We start from the raw sequence: 14,932 nt of genomic DNA on the forward strand, positions 1-14,932 counted from the left end.
CCAAGTGAGTTCCAGGAAAGGCGCAAAGCTACACAAAGAAACCCTGTCTCAAAAAACAAACAAAACAAAAACAAACAAACAAAAAAAAGAGTAAGGCAGAGCACCCACCCCCTTGCTTATTGAATACCAGAACTCAGGGTAAAAGAGGGGAACAATGCTTCTCAGTATGCACACATAGTGAACATGAGCCAGAAAGGCTACTACTGTTGGGGTGCCAAGCCAAGGAAGAGATTGGGAACGTCCATGAACCAACAAACTGATGTGGATCCCAGAGCCAGAATACTAAAGAACAGAAGACAAAGGAGAGGGCAGCCTCTCTCTTAGTATTTGGACTCTACTTTGAATGGATGGATGTGGCCCATTTACAACTTTCAGGGAGTCATGTTGGTGAGACTTTATGGGTGTCACTCCTGACATTCCTATGAGATGCAATCTAACAGCAAACTCTTTGTCCTTCTGCCTCTTACAATCTTTCTGCCCCCTCTGCCACCATGTTCCCTGAGTCTTACGGGTGGACATGCTTTGTACCATCCATTGGAGCTAGGCTCCACAGCTGCATTTGACTGGTTGTGGTTCTCTGTGTGGTCTCCCTCTGCTGCAAAGAGAAGTTTCCTTGATGAAGGGTGTGGATGATACTTATCTATAGGTAGAAGGACTAATATTTAGAATGTGGTTAAGGATTATGCTGGTTTAGTAATGAGGTGATTGTAGAGAACAAGGAGCTGTATAGGTGGGAAGACTTGGAGGGGGGAAAGGGAAGGGAAAAGCAAAAGACGTTAAAGAAACTTTCAGAGATAGACAAGTGCCCACAAGTAACTTGGTTCTATAACTTTTATTTTAATGAGAAGATCTGGATAATGCTTTGAATTTTTCCTTACATTATATAATAACTTATTTAGCATATGACTAGTGAAAACAGCTTTGGCTTGTTGGACAGAGCACATCAGAGGGCAATTTCTGATGCACTGCATAGAGGAACTGATTCTGTCACTGGCTTCTCAGGCCCTGTTGGTGTCTGTGTGAGAACTGGGAGCAGATGATTAAAAGGAAGGAGATAGGCCACAGTCATTCATTCCATTAATTTAAAAGAACGACATTGAGAGCTGCCTTTGTGTCGTGTGCTATGCTAGGGGCTAGCGACACAAAGATAATATGACCCATTGGTTGTCCTCAAGGATGTGGTAGTCTGGTGGTCACATTCCAGGTGATGGCTTTGTTGTGATAGGTGAAAATTCAGGGCATAGCAATGTTCCAAGAGAGAAACTTGAGCCTTGTTGAAGCTACTGTCTGTCCTCCTTTGTGTGGGGAAGATTATCTGGGTTCTCCAAGGAGTACCTCAGTTGTCACTGGGAGGTCAAATGAACAGAGTAACCAGAGCCTCCGGAACTGCAGACCTTCCTGATTCTACCTGACACTGGCTAGACTCTTCCTCCTGCTTCCTGGTTACCAGACTTAGGAGGACTTTAGCTTGTGATAGATAAGGTGATTCTGAAGTAACTAGCCTCAGTCCTCCCTGTGGCCTTTTGCATGGATTTCAGCAAGAAGGAAGAGCTAATGCAGGGCATGGTGGCACATGCCTTTAATTCCAGTACTTGGGAAACAGAGGCAGGTGGATCTTGGTGAGTTCAAGGCCAGCCTAGTCTACAAAGCAAGCTCTAGGACTGCCAGGGCAGTTGCACAGAGAAACTGTGTCTCAAAACAAAGCAAACAAACAAACAAACAAAAAACAAAAGAAGAAGAAGAAAAAAAAGGAAGAGCTACCTCTTTTTTTTCTAGAGTTTGAACTTTCCTTTGCTAGTTCCTGTAAGAAAGGTTTCATGATTGAGAGAGCTGGAGTCAAAAGAAGCCAAAACCTGGGGTCTGTTTGGGGGGCTCCTGGCAGTGTGATCAGGATCTATCTCAGGTGCATGAGCTGGTTTTCTGGATTCCATTACCTATAGTTGGACATCTTGTTCACCCTTGATGCTGGGGGAGGGGCTTGGTCTTGCCTCAACTGAATGTACCAGGCTTTGCTGTCCTCCCATGGCAGGGGAGCAAGAGGAGGGTTGAGAGGGAGATCTGTGGTTGGTATGTAAAATGAATATTTTTTTTAATAAAAAAAATTAAAAACTTAAAAAAAATTGCTGAACCCTTTGCTTTGAACATCAGGGACAAACTCCCCCACCTCTTCCTTGGATTCACAAACTCCCTGTCCAAATCCAATCAAGTATCAGATCCATTAAAGCAAACATAACCTCGTCAGTTTGGTACCCAGCAGAGCTCCAGGACCTAGAACCTATTAGGATGCAAACAAATGCTTAATACACAATTTACCTACTAAATATCCATTTTCCCATTCTTCTTGATTCAAACCTAATGCTGTTTTTTGAGAGGCAGCAAACTCTAATCTATTTTTCATCATTTCTTGCTGATGTAGTAGTCATGTGTCACAAATTTGGTCCCTAAAATATAAACAAGTTTATGCTTTGTTAGGCACAGGTCCCAGAGGAGTGCTCAAAAGGAAAGCAGATTCAGATAGGGCCGCTTTGCCCCTTTTCCTGAATGCAAAGTAACCTTGGTTACTTGTAGGTGTAAATAAAGTGTCTTTCAATTGACCTTGAGGAAAGGGCCTCCTATAATAGAACTTCCTTAAGGACAGCTCCCATCTGTAGGTACAGCTTTTGCTTGATGAGTCTTCCTGTCAGAGTTCAACATTAAAAAAAAAAACAACAGATTCCTAGATTAAGGAGCCTCAACCTCTTTCATAGCTGATATGAGACATACACAGAACAGCCAACCTCACTGCCATGGAAGAACCCGGGTATTTGAGGGCAATCACCATATTCCTCTGACATTCCTTCTGTCCTCAAATATGCCAACAGTGTTTTTCCTATGTGTTTTTCTGGTCCTGTTTTGTTAAAATTTGGGAGCTATGTTTTTTATGTTCTAAGTTGAAAATACATATGTTGTGATTATGTACTGACTATTCCTTAGTAGTCCATTTTATAAGCAACTTCAATGCATTTGTTATGTAATCATATAGGCAAACACATGGACATACACACACACACACACACACACACACACACACACACACATGCACGCACGCACGCACGCACGCACAAATGAAGAAAAGGTTCTGAAATGGTTTATTCCAGTCAATTGGAAAATCAGCTGGTACAAGACAAGGATGTGATTTTTACAAAGCGAAGTGGTTATGGGTTTTGTTCTCAGATAAAATTTTTACATGTTATGTACTTTAAATATAAACAGCAGTTTAAAAATTCACTCACTTAGAAAGAAGCCCCCATTAATGTAATTTAAATTTCTTTTCACATCTTGTTTATGCCCTCACCATATAGACCTTAACATTATTTCCTGATCTGGGAGAGCCTTGTGCTTCATAGGCATTTTACAATTTGTAACACCGAAGTTTATGCATATGTTTCAGGAAACAGAGCAAATGTGATAACCCAGTATCTAATAGATATTTCACGTCTTGTGTATATTGAAATGATATATAATTCAGATAAAGAAATTCACATTTCAAGCATTCATTTAAAGCCCAGTACAGAGGTATTGATGAAACAAGCCATCGTAGGTCTATTTGACAGCAGGTCACAAATTCAACTCATTGGTTGAAAAGATAGTCCCATGGAAACATTTGCTAGGAAAATGGCTTTCATTCTGACTAGGATGTGGCTGGAGCCTTCCAAAGAACACCCAGCATCCCCATGGTTAATTAATCCACTCTGCATTCTTCTACTACCCCACAGAGCTGACTGAAAAACCTTGCAGTGAGAAAAGCTGGCCTCTCAAGCCTGCCCAAGTGACCTGGCTTCCTAAAATACCCTTCATAAACAAAACTCACATGATATAATTTGAGTGTGTAAATCCAATTACATTTCCCAGGGAAGCTCAGGGCCAATTACACTGGCTTCCCCTGCTGTGGGAGGCTGACAAAAGCAGTGTTCCTGTACTTATCCTGAGGAAGATATTATTTATATAAACCATTATCTGGCTGACTGAGGTGAAAACCTATGTGTCACAGATGTTCCCCAATTTCCAAAGTGTTGCTAGACTCGAGACTCTTAAGTTCTTCAGTTCTGAAAAAAGAATGTACTTCAGAAACAATATGTCAAGTGTTGATGTATTGCCCAACTGCATATTTTGGGCCTATTGGTCTCTCAGAGAAACAGTATTATTGTGCCCATTTGTTGGTGAGAGAAAAGGCTTGAGATGAATATTGCAACTGTCATCTGTGTCCTGGAAACAAATACATGCAGGATGGACTCAAACGGATCAACTTGTGATGTGAATAAATTAGCATCCTAAGAAATATTTAGACAACAGTGAAATGTCACAGATGATTGTAGTAGTATCCTCTGATTACGTGTGTGTGTGTGTGTGTGTGTGTGTGTGTGTGTGTGTGTGTTGCTTAATCTTTTCCTCTTATGCTTGGTTTCACTTCATTTTAGTAAGCTTTTAAATGCCATCAGTCATCAAAGTGTAAATATGACTAATGCATCCGTCCTACTTAGTCTGAAGCTTCTGCTTCAGAATCCAAGTTGCTCCCCCCCCCCCCGTTTCATTCTCATCGTGTTCTGGCCCACCCATGCCAGTCAGGTGATACAACGGGATATGAAGGGAAACAACTTCGTCATGTAATCTTGCACAGCACACACCACACAATCAGTTTACAGTTCTCTCTCCATACACAGACACCAAAATCTATTTGTGAGTCGCAGGCAAAGATGCCCACAGACCAGGGCCAACGAGACGTAATTGATCATTGGGGTATCACTAAAAACATCCTTTACAAAAACCATTCTCCAACATTGCAGACAAGCAAAAATACAAATCAAACAAATAAATAAAAGGCAAAACAACAATGTAAAGTGGAAATGAAGAGAGAGAAAAGAAAGGACATGAAGGGCAGACATGTATTTTTTTCCAAGCAGGAAGAGTAATATCTCCATTCCCTAGCATCCAGAGGCACCTCTTGGGAAGGCTGACATTCAAATAAGCTTTTGAAAATTGTTTTTTTTTTCCTCTTCAGATTGCAGTTTTTATTTTAAGCATGTGTGAACATTTTGAAACAATGTACAGAAGTAGGGGTACTCAGGGTTTAGAAACTGCACACAGCAACTAGGGAGGTGAATTAAGTCAGAGCCCTGTCTTAACCATTTTAATGGATAGTTCTGTGTTCTGAGGTGTTCACCAAGTTAGTGCTGATTGAAATCACTTGCCATTTATTGTACATTAAGAAGTCACAGAATCCCTTTATTAGATTTGAGTTAGATACAAAAAGGCCTCTTCTTCGACAGAGATGTATAAATGCACTTGTGTTTAAGTTGTATAAATGAGGAGAGGCTGTAACTCCATTATCCCTGCTTTGTTTTTACTCTGAGGTCAATCCCTCACTGAAGTGACCAGAAATGCATATTTAAAGCCCAGTCCTAGACCTCAGCTGCTCAGGTCACACACCCTATCTTACCTGCTACAATAGCATTCTGTCCTACAGGATTACTGATAGAACAAGCAGCAGCCTAACTGCTGCTCCTCATTATTTGTCAAGCTCAAGGATCATGACTTAATTAGTATTTGTCTGGCTGTAGCCTCTGCTGTTTGATGAGCTGTGTCTACGACAGGAAAGAAATTCCTATCTGACAGCATGACCTTGAACCTGGATTAACCCGGATTTTCATACCTGTCTGCATTTACTCAGAGTTATCTTGCAAAACTCACTTCCACTCTACACATCTGCTTATCTGCTTCACCAAGAGGCATAGGTGACTAATTACTCACTGACTGTAACACTTTAGAGTCTCCCCTCCTAAAAAAAGCACAATGCAGTCATCTTTTGGTTTAATAATATCGCTCTCAGTTTTCCAATAACTAAATGATTTGTATCATCCTGTCTCTAATGAGCTGAAGAATGAGAACAAGATGAATTTCAAATGTGAGCTAACTCTTCTTATTGTCACTAGGAATTAAAACAGAATAAAATGGTAATCATAGCTATGGTGCTTAGAAGGTATCTGGCCTATAAAAAAAAATCTACCAAATGGAGCCTTATTGTTAATATTTTATTTATGCATACAATGTCATCTTGCAATGCATTTTCTGATTAATGAATTGAATTGGCAGTATAAAAAATTGGTTTAAGATGGGCAAAGTACCAACTTCCTAGAGAATTTGGGAAAGGGACCCCTAGTATTGCTGATTTGTCTTCCATATGTAAAGCTGACATAAATTAAATTGGTGGCTTAAGGGCAGCTCCCAGGCTCCCTGCAAATGAACTTTTGTAGGGGTGAAATAAAAAGACCGGTTCCAGTTGGGCTTTTCACCTTAAGAAGGTTTCTTATTGTTTCCAATGTTACTGGACCCAGAAAATATGTAGGCAATTTAGGCAATTATTTATACCTTCCCAACAATAATCACTTGTGGTGTGTGTGTGTGTGTGTGTGTGTGTGTGTGTGTGTGTGTGTGTGTGTGTGTGTGTGTGTTTGGGGCAGGTAGTGATTTAGTTTAACTGAGTAGAAAGAATACAAACCATTTCTATGCTGAGAAGAATCCTCTCTTGAGTGGGTCTTTTAAGGTTAAATCTCACATCCACAGTAGGAAAAGAGCTGTGATACAGATTCATAAGGGACATTGTCACCTCATACAGAGGGTCTGCAGGATTAGAAGTAAGGGAGATGCCCTTTTAAGACACAGATTTGATTCCTTAGGGGTGGAAAAAGTAGCAGCAGATACTCATGGTTTGGATTAAGAAGGCAATCACTGGCTTGTTTATTACTTTTGAAAATGACATTTTCAGTGAGGCGAAATAGCTGACTAGGTGTTGTTGACACTATTTTCTCCTTTTAATCCCATGAGTCTTGAGAATATTAAGTTGAACCTGAGCCATCCTCTTAAAAGGAATTAAGATTAACGTAGAGATGATATTCAAAGGGTTTATGGCCTTCAGTTGACAGATTGGTATCCAGCTGAGCAGAATGATAAACTCATTTCAAAGAATCTATGCCATTCTGGCATTTTCCCTCTCTTAATTCCCTTATGGCTTTTTCATTAAATGCTCATTGAGGTAGTATATGTTCTATTACTCTCTTGACTAGTGAAAGGGGCCCACCTTACTCTTTGCTGAATGGTTAGCATTGGAACACAAATTGTAAGTCTGCCCTTACCACTCCCCAGCCTCAGGAGGTTCCCCTTTGTTTCCAAAACTCTGATCTTTCTTCTTTGAAAGAAAAACAAAGGACATTGTTGCCTATATACCATTTTCAGGTATAATAACACCAATAAAGGCTCTTAGTTCTAAGTAGAATATTGTGCAAATGCCATGGTTTGTGCTTTGATTTCTCCAGTATTCAGGGGTAAATGCTTCTTTAACCTAATTGTGTATACATGTGTGTATAGATGTGCATCAGTGGAGGATTCTTTCATCAACGGAGAATTTGTGAAGTTGAATATCTTATAATCAGGTGATGAATAATCCTGTTTGTGTGGTGAATTTATTAGGTGCCTACTCTGTGCCTGGTAATTGTTTAAGTGCTAGGGATAAAATAGTCAATACAAAGGGCACTCTCTTGCCCTTTCAGTGTGTGTGGGTCCTCAAGAACATTGGGATTTCAAGAAGAAACACAACAAACATAACAAAACGATGAGATAATTTCAAACATTGTGATTGTTGTGCAGAAACTAAGGTAATGTTATTTATGACAAAGCATTGATAAAGTCCTGTATCAGCGAGAGTGACCTGTGAGAGTTTGGACAAAGAGAATGTGCCAGTTATATGAAGATTTGGGAAAAATGAATCATAATACATATGTGAAGACTCGGAAGTATGGGAGTTCTTGAGATATTAGGAAGACAGAAGGATGGAGAATTTAGGATCTGGAGAAGAGCAGAAGAGGAACTATTATTGGAAAGAGACACAACCACTGGGGGATGGGATAGGCTGTGGTGAGGACTTAGGATCTCACCATTGTTGCCCAGAGAGTTTTAAGTGTGCTGTATGTACTAAACATATAAAACCAACGAGTATTTATAATTGAATGAATGAATGAGGATTTGGAAAAGAGATAAAACCTCCACTTCACCTGCATGATCTAGGAAGCTTGTACCCCTAGGGGGCGCCAAAGGCAAACGTTTAAAGGAACTTGTAAACTCTTCCCCCACCCCCCAGCTGAAGAACACTATGGTCCAGGTATCTTCAGTCTGATGAAAGGTTACTCGGCCTATGAAACCCTATTAAACAGATAACCTGCCCCAAACAGAAAGGTGAATGGATTTCATTTACATACAGTTGGCCTTGATTTTCACAGTGGAGAACTGTTTATCATAGGATGGGAGTGGGAAGACATTGAGGTTATTTTTAATCTTTCCCCATCTGGTAGTATTTGAGTAGAGCATCAAACAAATATGGAGCCAGAATTTGCTTGCTGGATTCACTTGGCAAGAAAAACATGTCTATACTTAGAACTTCAAAGATATTCATAATTTGACACTTAGGGTGTGTTTTTCTAAATACTACCCTGGCATATTTGATGAGGTCTTTCAGTAATGTGCACCAAGAAAGGCTACTGTGCAAAGGCAGTAGGTTGTAAATGAGATTTTCTGTATATATCAGCTATCTATGGTTGGTGGGGAAAACAACTCAGGCTGAGTTACGTTTTCACAAAAAGAGGAGAGAAGCCGGAGAAAGATGAGGATGCAGTGGGGAGGGGCAAAAGAGAAAAAGAAATGCTTTGCTGACATTTAAACATAGTAAATAACATGAAGAGAAGAATGGGAGTGTTTGGAAGAAAGTGGGTTTAAATGCAAGGGGTTCCAATGTCTGCGTACAATGTCTGTGTCTGACTTGAGCTGAAACTTTACTATGCATTGAATAGCAAAGGTTTGGGATGTTTTGAGAGTATATTCAACACTGCCTACATTGCAGCAAAGTTCAGCTACTCCACTCTCAGCAAGGCTCTTCTCTCCTTGTTTCATGCCTGATAGCTGCAGCCACATCATATATATATATATGTATATATATATATATATATATATATATATATATATATATATATATATATATGATTTTTCTGCAAGACACACATCATAAAACACTGTCAAAGCAGCTAACCAGATAAGCAACCTGAGCAAACAAGACACGAATCGTCCATGAAAGAGAAAAGACCCTAAATCCAGTCAAACCCCAGAAGGCAATGGTGCCAGTGATCTACAAACCACCAGTCATTTCTAGTAGGGATGTCCATTGTAAGAATTATCTGTTCATACTTGGCCAGAGGAGTTTTAGTGTCCAATACGGCAAGAGTAAGCAGAGATGTTGAGGACAGGACAAATTCATACAAAGTGACCCCTAGCCAAGCACCTCCCAGTTGCTTTCTTCCTAAATGGAGTCTGTTGCTGTTTCCCTCAGCAAGCGAGAAGCCCCCATGCTCACTTTCCCTGCTAAAGGCCAGATATTTGTTAAACAAAGTGTCAAGTCATTAATTATCAATTGGTTTTAATGGATTTACAGAATAGGCTCTTTGTCTACCTTCCCAGGCACAGACAACACGAACTTTGTTCACCTAAGCGCATCCATATTTAATGAGGAAGAGGAAGACACACGGGGAAGAAAGGAGAGTGACAGAGTTGGAGACTCCATCTAAGTATTTTATTAAAGTCATCGACGTTCAAACGTCCCTTTCAATTAATAAAAACTCCCATTCTTTGCCAGTAGCCTGCCATCCTTCAATTTCTGAGACCTAGTTATTTATTTATTCCGAGGGCTGGGTCTGGGCACTGTAATAAGAGATGGAAACCACAGTAGATTCCCCAAGGCCACTAAAATTTCCCAAATAAAAACCCTGTCATAGGATTGTGAAGGATGGGGGGAGGGGACCTATCGGAGGGCATTCAGCTCAGCAATTCCATGATTAACAAAGCTTGAATCCATTCAGAAAAGGCCTCGCAGAATCCCAAGCCTGAAGAGTCTCTGAAGGAACCTGCTATGAGTCAAGCAAAGCGCCACCTTTTAAACCTAGGTGTTCCACCCTTTCTCTCTCCTGTTCCAGCGCCTGTGGACTTTGGGTGTCGGTGTGTGAGGCAAAAAGATTTTCCCAGCTGCTGTTAGAGGAGAACCAGACTGGAAGAGTAAAGTTAGTAGTTAGTAGAAGAGTGAAGTTAGCCGCCTTGTAGTTCCAATTGTCCTGAGGCCTGAGCACCCCCCACCCCGCCCCGACCCCTGCCGCCCTTACGCAACAGAAGGATGCCCAAAGCCTAAGTTAGCTAGGGGAGCAGACTCACAACAGAGTGAGGCGACCCTAGCTCTCTAGAAGTTATTTCTAAACAACCCAGCGGGGTGGAGCGGGGAGAGCAATGCAAGCAGGAGTTACCTGGTTGATGGAAAAGACTGCTAGCCTGGGTATGAGCACTTGAAGGGTGACTTGCAGCAGCGATGTGCTCAGGCCCGCCAGGATGGCCCAGGTGAGTGGCAGCGGAAGCATGCTGTAGGTGGCGAAGAGTGTAAAGAGCACGTAGCCTATGCCGTCTCCCAGAAGCCCATAACCCAGGCCCGCTGCCAGAATCTGGGTGGTCATAGCTACCCAAGTGACCACTCCGCTGTATTGCAGGTAGGTGTGTGAGGTGGTGTCCTTCCTGACCACCACGAGGGCGCAGATCACCACCTCGATGCCGGTGAAAAAGCCCAGAAGGATGCCCTTGAGTGGGTCCATGGGGGCCGAGGCCAGGCTCAAGTGGAGGACCAAGAGGGTGAGTTTGGTTAATACATCCAGCACGTTCATAACTACCTCGGATTTGCGCCTCTGGCCCAGGAAATAGCGTTGGTAGAGGCGCTCCAGATCCCGAGACTTGAAGGAGTTGCGTAGGGTAGGGAAAATGACCCCTCGGTAACTGTAGCCCCCATTGAGGAAGAAATCCGAGTTACTCGGGGCACAGTCAAGGTGCAGGAAGCCCAGGTCGCCCCCGCCCCCGCTGCCACTGGCACTGCCGCTCCCGCTGCGTTCCGGGAAGACTTTGGTGCTGCCGGTGTTATGCGCTCGTTCTCCGGGGCCCAGGGAATAGAGGGGCAGCGCCGAATCCCCAGACAGCTGCGGCGCGTGGTTGTTGGGTCCGCTGCCCGCAGGGTTCGAGGCTTTGCGGGAGCCCCCGTTGCCGCCGCCCCGGTGCCCATGGATGAAGCGCTGCTCGGTGATGTGCCGCACCGCCGTCTGCCACAGCAGCCGCTGCGGCCGGGAGCCGCTCCCGCCGTCGCCGGCCGGGGGCGTCGGGTGGATGGTGTAGAGTTCCTCGCTGCCGCTAAGGCAGTGTACATCCGAGAGCTCCATGGCTCGGGTCCGCAGGGAGGGAGGCGCAGAAACTGGTGGTAGCAGTTGGAGGTGGGGGTTCCTAAAGACCCAAAGGCCCTCTGGGCAGCGATCCCTTCTTCCCTAGGCTGCTCAATTGCAGGAGCCCTGAGCAGGGCCCCCACAGGTCAGGTCATAGTGCTCCTGGGAGCAAGAGACTCCTGGTAGATGGCAGCGGACCCTTCAGTGCTGGCGAGCCACCTTCCCGCCAATCAGCGCAGCTTGGGTACGCAGTGACAGTGGTGGCTATTTGTCTGCGAAATTCTCGGCGCTCTGAGCCAAGCAGTCCCCTTTCTGCGCTCCAGCTTCTTGGCTGGTTTTAGGCTCAGCGTCTTGGCGCAGTCTTCGCTGTCCAAGAGGCGCCTCGGCGCCGCCGCGCTTCTGCTGCGCGTCGGGCGGGTCCTGGCTGCGGCACTGGGCTCTGGACGCCCACGTCTCGGCGGCTGCAGAAGGGCTGGCCAAGGGTGACCGATAGCTAGGGTGGGTGCTAAGTTAGCTGTTGTGGGCTGCAATCATCGCCCTTCGGATAACTCCATTGCGCCGGCATGGGGAGCCGGGGCGGAGCTGGAGGCGGGCGCAATGAGGCAGGAGGTGTGGGTGATGGTGAGGTGGCAGCCCCGCGGGAGGGCAGGAGAGAGGTGGTAGCCTCAGCGCTCACAAGTCACCAAACAGTTAATTTGGAGGTGTGCTGAAGCTCTCTCTTCGGTTCCTTCTTGGTTGTCTCCACTTCCAGAGGGAATACTGACAGCGCGGGTTCTGGACCGATGCATTCCTCAAGGAGGATGGTGGCGGGGCGCTAGCCCCAGGGTCCCAGCCTCCGCTACAGGACAAGGTCACCGCTGCTAGCAGCGATTCTGAGGGGTCGCAGCACACAATTCCCATCCCCTTCACTTCGCTCTTTGGAGTTCATTGGGCCTGCCCGGACCTGGGGAGGAGAGGGGGGGGGGGAGCTGTGGGGAAAGAACAAGTGGGGAGGGCTGCAAAGCCAACAGCTGAGTACGAAGAGAAGCCACTGGCGCCGATTCCTGAACCTGAGAACCGAGCCTTGGCAGTTGAGGCGGCAGGCGAAAGATTTGGGCGAGAAGAGAGGCTCCAGGCAGAGTGAAAGTCCATGAAACGCCTTCGGATCCAGGGAAGCGCGATGCCACTCAGGCGCTCTGAACCATGTAGCGGGACCTGAGCCTGGGAGGAATTAGGAGACCTGTCAGAGCGGTCAGACACCCGTGGCGACTTAAACCCGCCCCCGCGCCAAACCACGCCCCCGGAATGGGGAGGAGGATGAGAGGTGTGGGGGCTGGGACACGGCGGCACCCACATCCGCACAGGATGCCCCAGGTCTTGAAGGCCCGCACTAGAGGGTCGGGAGGGCGCAGGCGGCCGCCCCGGGCCTGGCTGCGCATGGCGGTGGAGCGCTCCAGCTGGCCGCGCCCGCTGGTTCCTCCGCGGTTCTTTTTTAAGCACTGGCTCCTGTCCTTGGCAGGTGCAGAGCCAGGATCGTAGGCCGCTTTGCCCACAAACTCCTAGAGACCAGAGACATGCAGTAGAGGGGCTCATTTCCGCCCTCCTCACACGAGAGTGATGTGGTATGTGTGTGCGTGCGTGCATGCGAGTGTGTGTGTCTCTTTGTGTGTTTAATGTCAACTTTCAGGTTAAAACCAAAATGCTCCAAAGAAGCTGCAATTATAGAGGTGGGCCGCCTCCTACTATTCTCTACTCCACTGGTCTGGAGGGAAGAGGCATAGGGCATTAAGATGGGGGCGTGGTATACACGTTTAGGATACTAAATTTGTTAGTGTTAGGGCTTACAGGAGAGGTGCGAAGAAGGACCCCTGGAAAGGCTTTTCATGTGGCCGCCCAGAGCTCAGGATTCCCGCCTGCCCAGGCACCCTGAGGGTCGCAGGCAAAATCCATGTTGCCGCGCATTGGTCCCTGCCTGCACCAGCGCTCAGTCCAGCGGGGTCCTTGGGTACCGGCAGCGCAGGGGCCAAGTAGCAGTGCCAATCTGGAACCCGGCTGCAGGTGGTGGAAGTCTCGATGGCCATCACCTCTTCCACCGCGACTGCGGGCTGCAGCCAGTAAAGCCCCGGTCCTGAATACAGTCAGCTGATGGCTAATGACGTCAGGCTCTGGGAGCTTTCGCAATCTCCCCAACCCCTGTGGCGTCCCATGAAAGCCGAAATGACCTGGCCAAGCTATCCCCTAGACGCCGTTTCCCCACAGGAGATGGCGTTTTGCCTTCCTCTAACGGAGACAAACTCCCAGCTCCTTTCTGTCCTAAGCAAAAACAGCTTTCCCTGCGGTGTCAGAGCGCCCTCCTTCCAACCCCCCTAACCATTCTCAGGGTTATTTGTAGCGGCTGTGCCCCAGAAACGTGTGTGTGTTTGACTCTCCTTTCCAAGCCTTGCAGGTCATCTGCCTTGCATAGAGCATCCAGAAGGAACAGGGGGAAAGTCTTCTCAGGCAGCCCCGTTCCTAAGTCCCACATTTCTGGAATTCGGTGCACTAACTGGAAAAAAAAATTGCTCAAGAGAGAACTCAATTTAATGTTGAATTTTAAACAGAAAGGAAGCTGATTCTGCTTTAACTTCAGCTTGTGGGTCTATTAATTTGTTAACTGTAAGGATCTCTCAGAGTGGCTCCCCGACCCTGGGAAGCTAGAAGTTAAGGGTAAAGCATCTCAGAAAATGGTCTTGTTGTTATCTAGACCTTAAGGAAACCAACCTAGAAATCAGTCCGAACAGTTTGCTCTCCTTTTCAGATTCTTGGACTCAGGCTTTCCTGGACCTTCTGGAATTCTGAGGTGGGAACTCTTTTGATGTGAAGGAGGGGGAGGGAGAGGGAATAAAAGTGAAGAATTTTGCTAAAGTCTGGTCTGGTCTTAGAGGTGGGATTGTTGCTTTCCCTTCCTGAGGGCAGTGGTCCAAGTCACTTGTGCAAATGAGCATCTTAGCAGAAGAGACTGAAAAGGACTCCTCTTCAGTTTCTCACTCGTTTCTCCTTGAAGCCTGAGAATTCAGCCTGGATCAATGAGGGGTTGAAGGCAGATGGAACGTTCCTGTAAAAATCATCCTCCGACCTGGACGTTTCCCAGGATGATTTATTCAGCAGCAAAAGGAGGCAGGCAGAAGAGGGGGAGACTGGGCCCAATCAGATAATATGACTCAGGTTGATGAATGAGCATAGCTTGCTGCAGGGAGAAACTCTAAGAATTTCATGAAGTCAGAGGTTGGAGCAAAGGCAACTGCAAGAAAACATCACAACTGCCCAGGAATTGACCTTTTCCTTCTTGTAAGGGTGCTATCCCAGGTGAGAAAGCAGACAGCACAAGAGGATCCAAATGTGACTTTTCTTTCTGGGATGACATGGGGCTGTTCAACCCTCAAATCATTCTTTTCTTGAATGAGAGCTTTGGTTGCACACAAATAGTATACTTGTTTTGTAATATGCCAACCACCAAGTGATTTATTTCTTGAAACAAGACATTCCAAGCCATTGTGGGACTTTGAGTATGCTGTCATTTATTCCCTAAATATTTACTAGGGCAGTCTCTACTATGAGCCAGGACAGTGTTTTGAGATTTTAAATTTATTTTT

General features: G+C 45.5%; 1 protein-coding gene across 4 annotated transcripts in view; it reads right to left on the reverse strand.

The window, feature by feature from the left end:
• The window catches only part of Adcy8 (adenylate cyclase 8), a 218,738-nt gene extending 205,347 nt beyond the window's left edge, over positions 1 to 13,391 (reverse strand). Inside the window, exons 1-2 of one of the 4 annotated variants that reach the window (XM_076555978.1) lie at positions 13,146 to 13,391; positions 10,371 to 12,521 (exon numbers count right to left, since the gene is read on the reverse strand). In XM_076555978.1, the coding sequence (XP_076412093.1) occupies positions 10,371 to 11,321 (951 nt within the window). In that variant the 5' untranslated portion in view covers positions 11,322 to 12,521; positions 13,146 to 13,391. Of the gene's footprint in view, positions 1 to 10,370; positions 12,522 to 13,145 lie in introns of those variants that run through there. The other 3 variants (XM_006980305.4, XM_015998848.3, XM_076555980.1) reach the window with 3 other exon arrangements.
• Positions 13,392 to 14,932: the final 1,541 nt, after the last annotated feature.

Source organism: Peromyscus maniculatus, chromosome 20 (genome assembly GCF_049852395.1).
Source record: "Peromyscus maniculatus bairdii isolate BWxNUB_F1_BW_parent chromosome 20, HU_Pman_BW_mat_3.1, whole genome shotgun sequence".
NCBI lineage: Eukaryota > Metazoa > Chordata > Mammalia > Rodentia > Cricetidae > Peromyscus > Peromyscus maniculatus.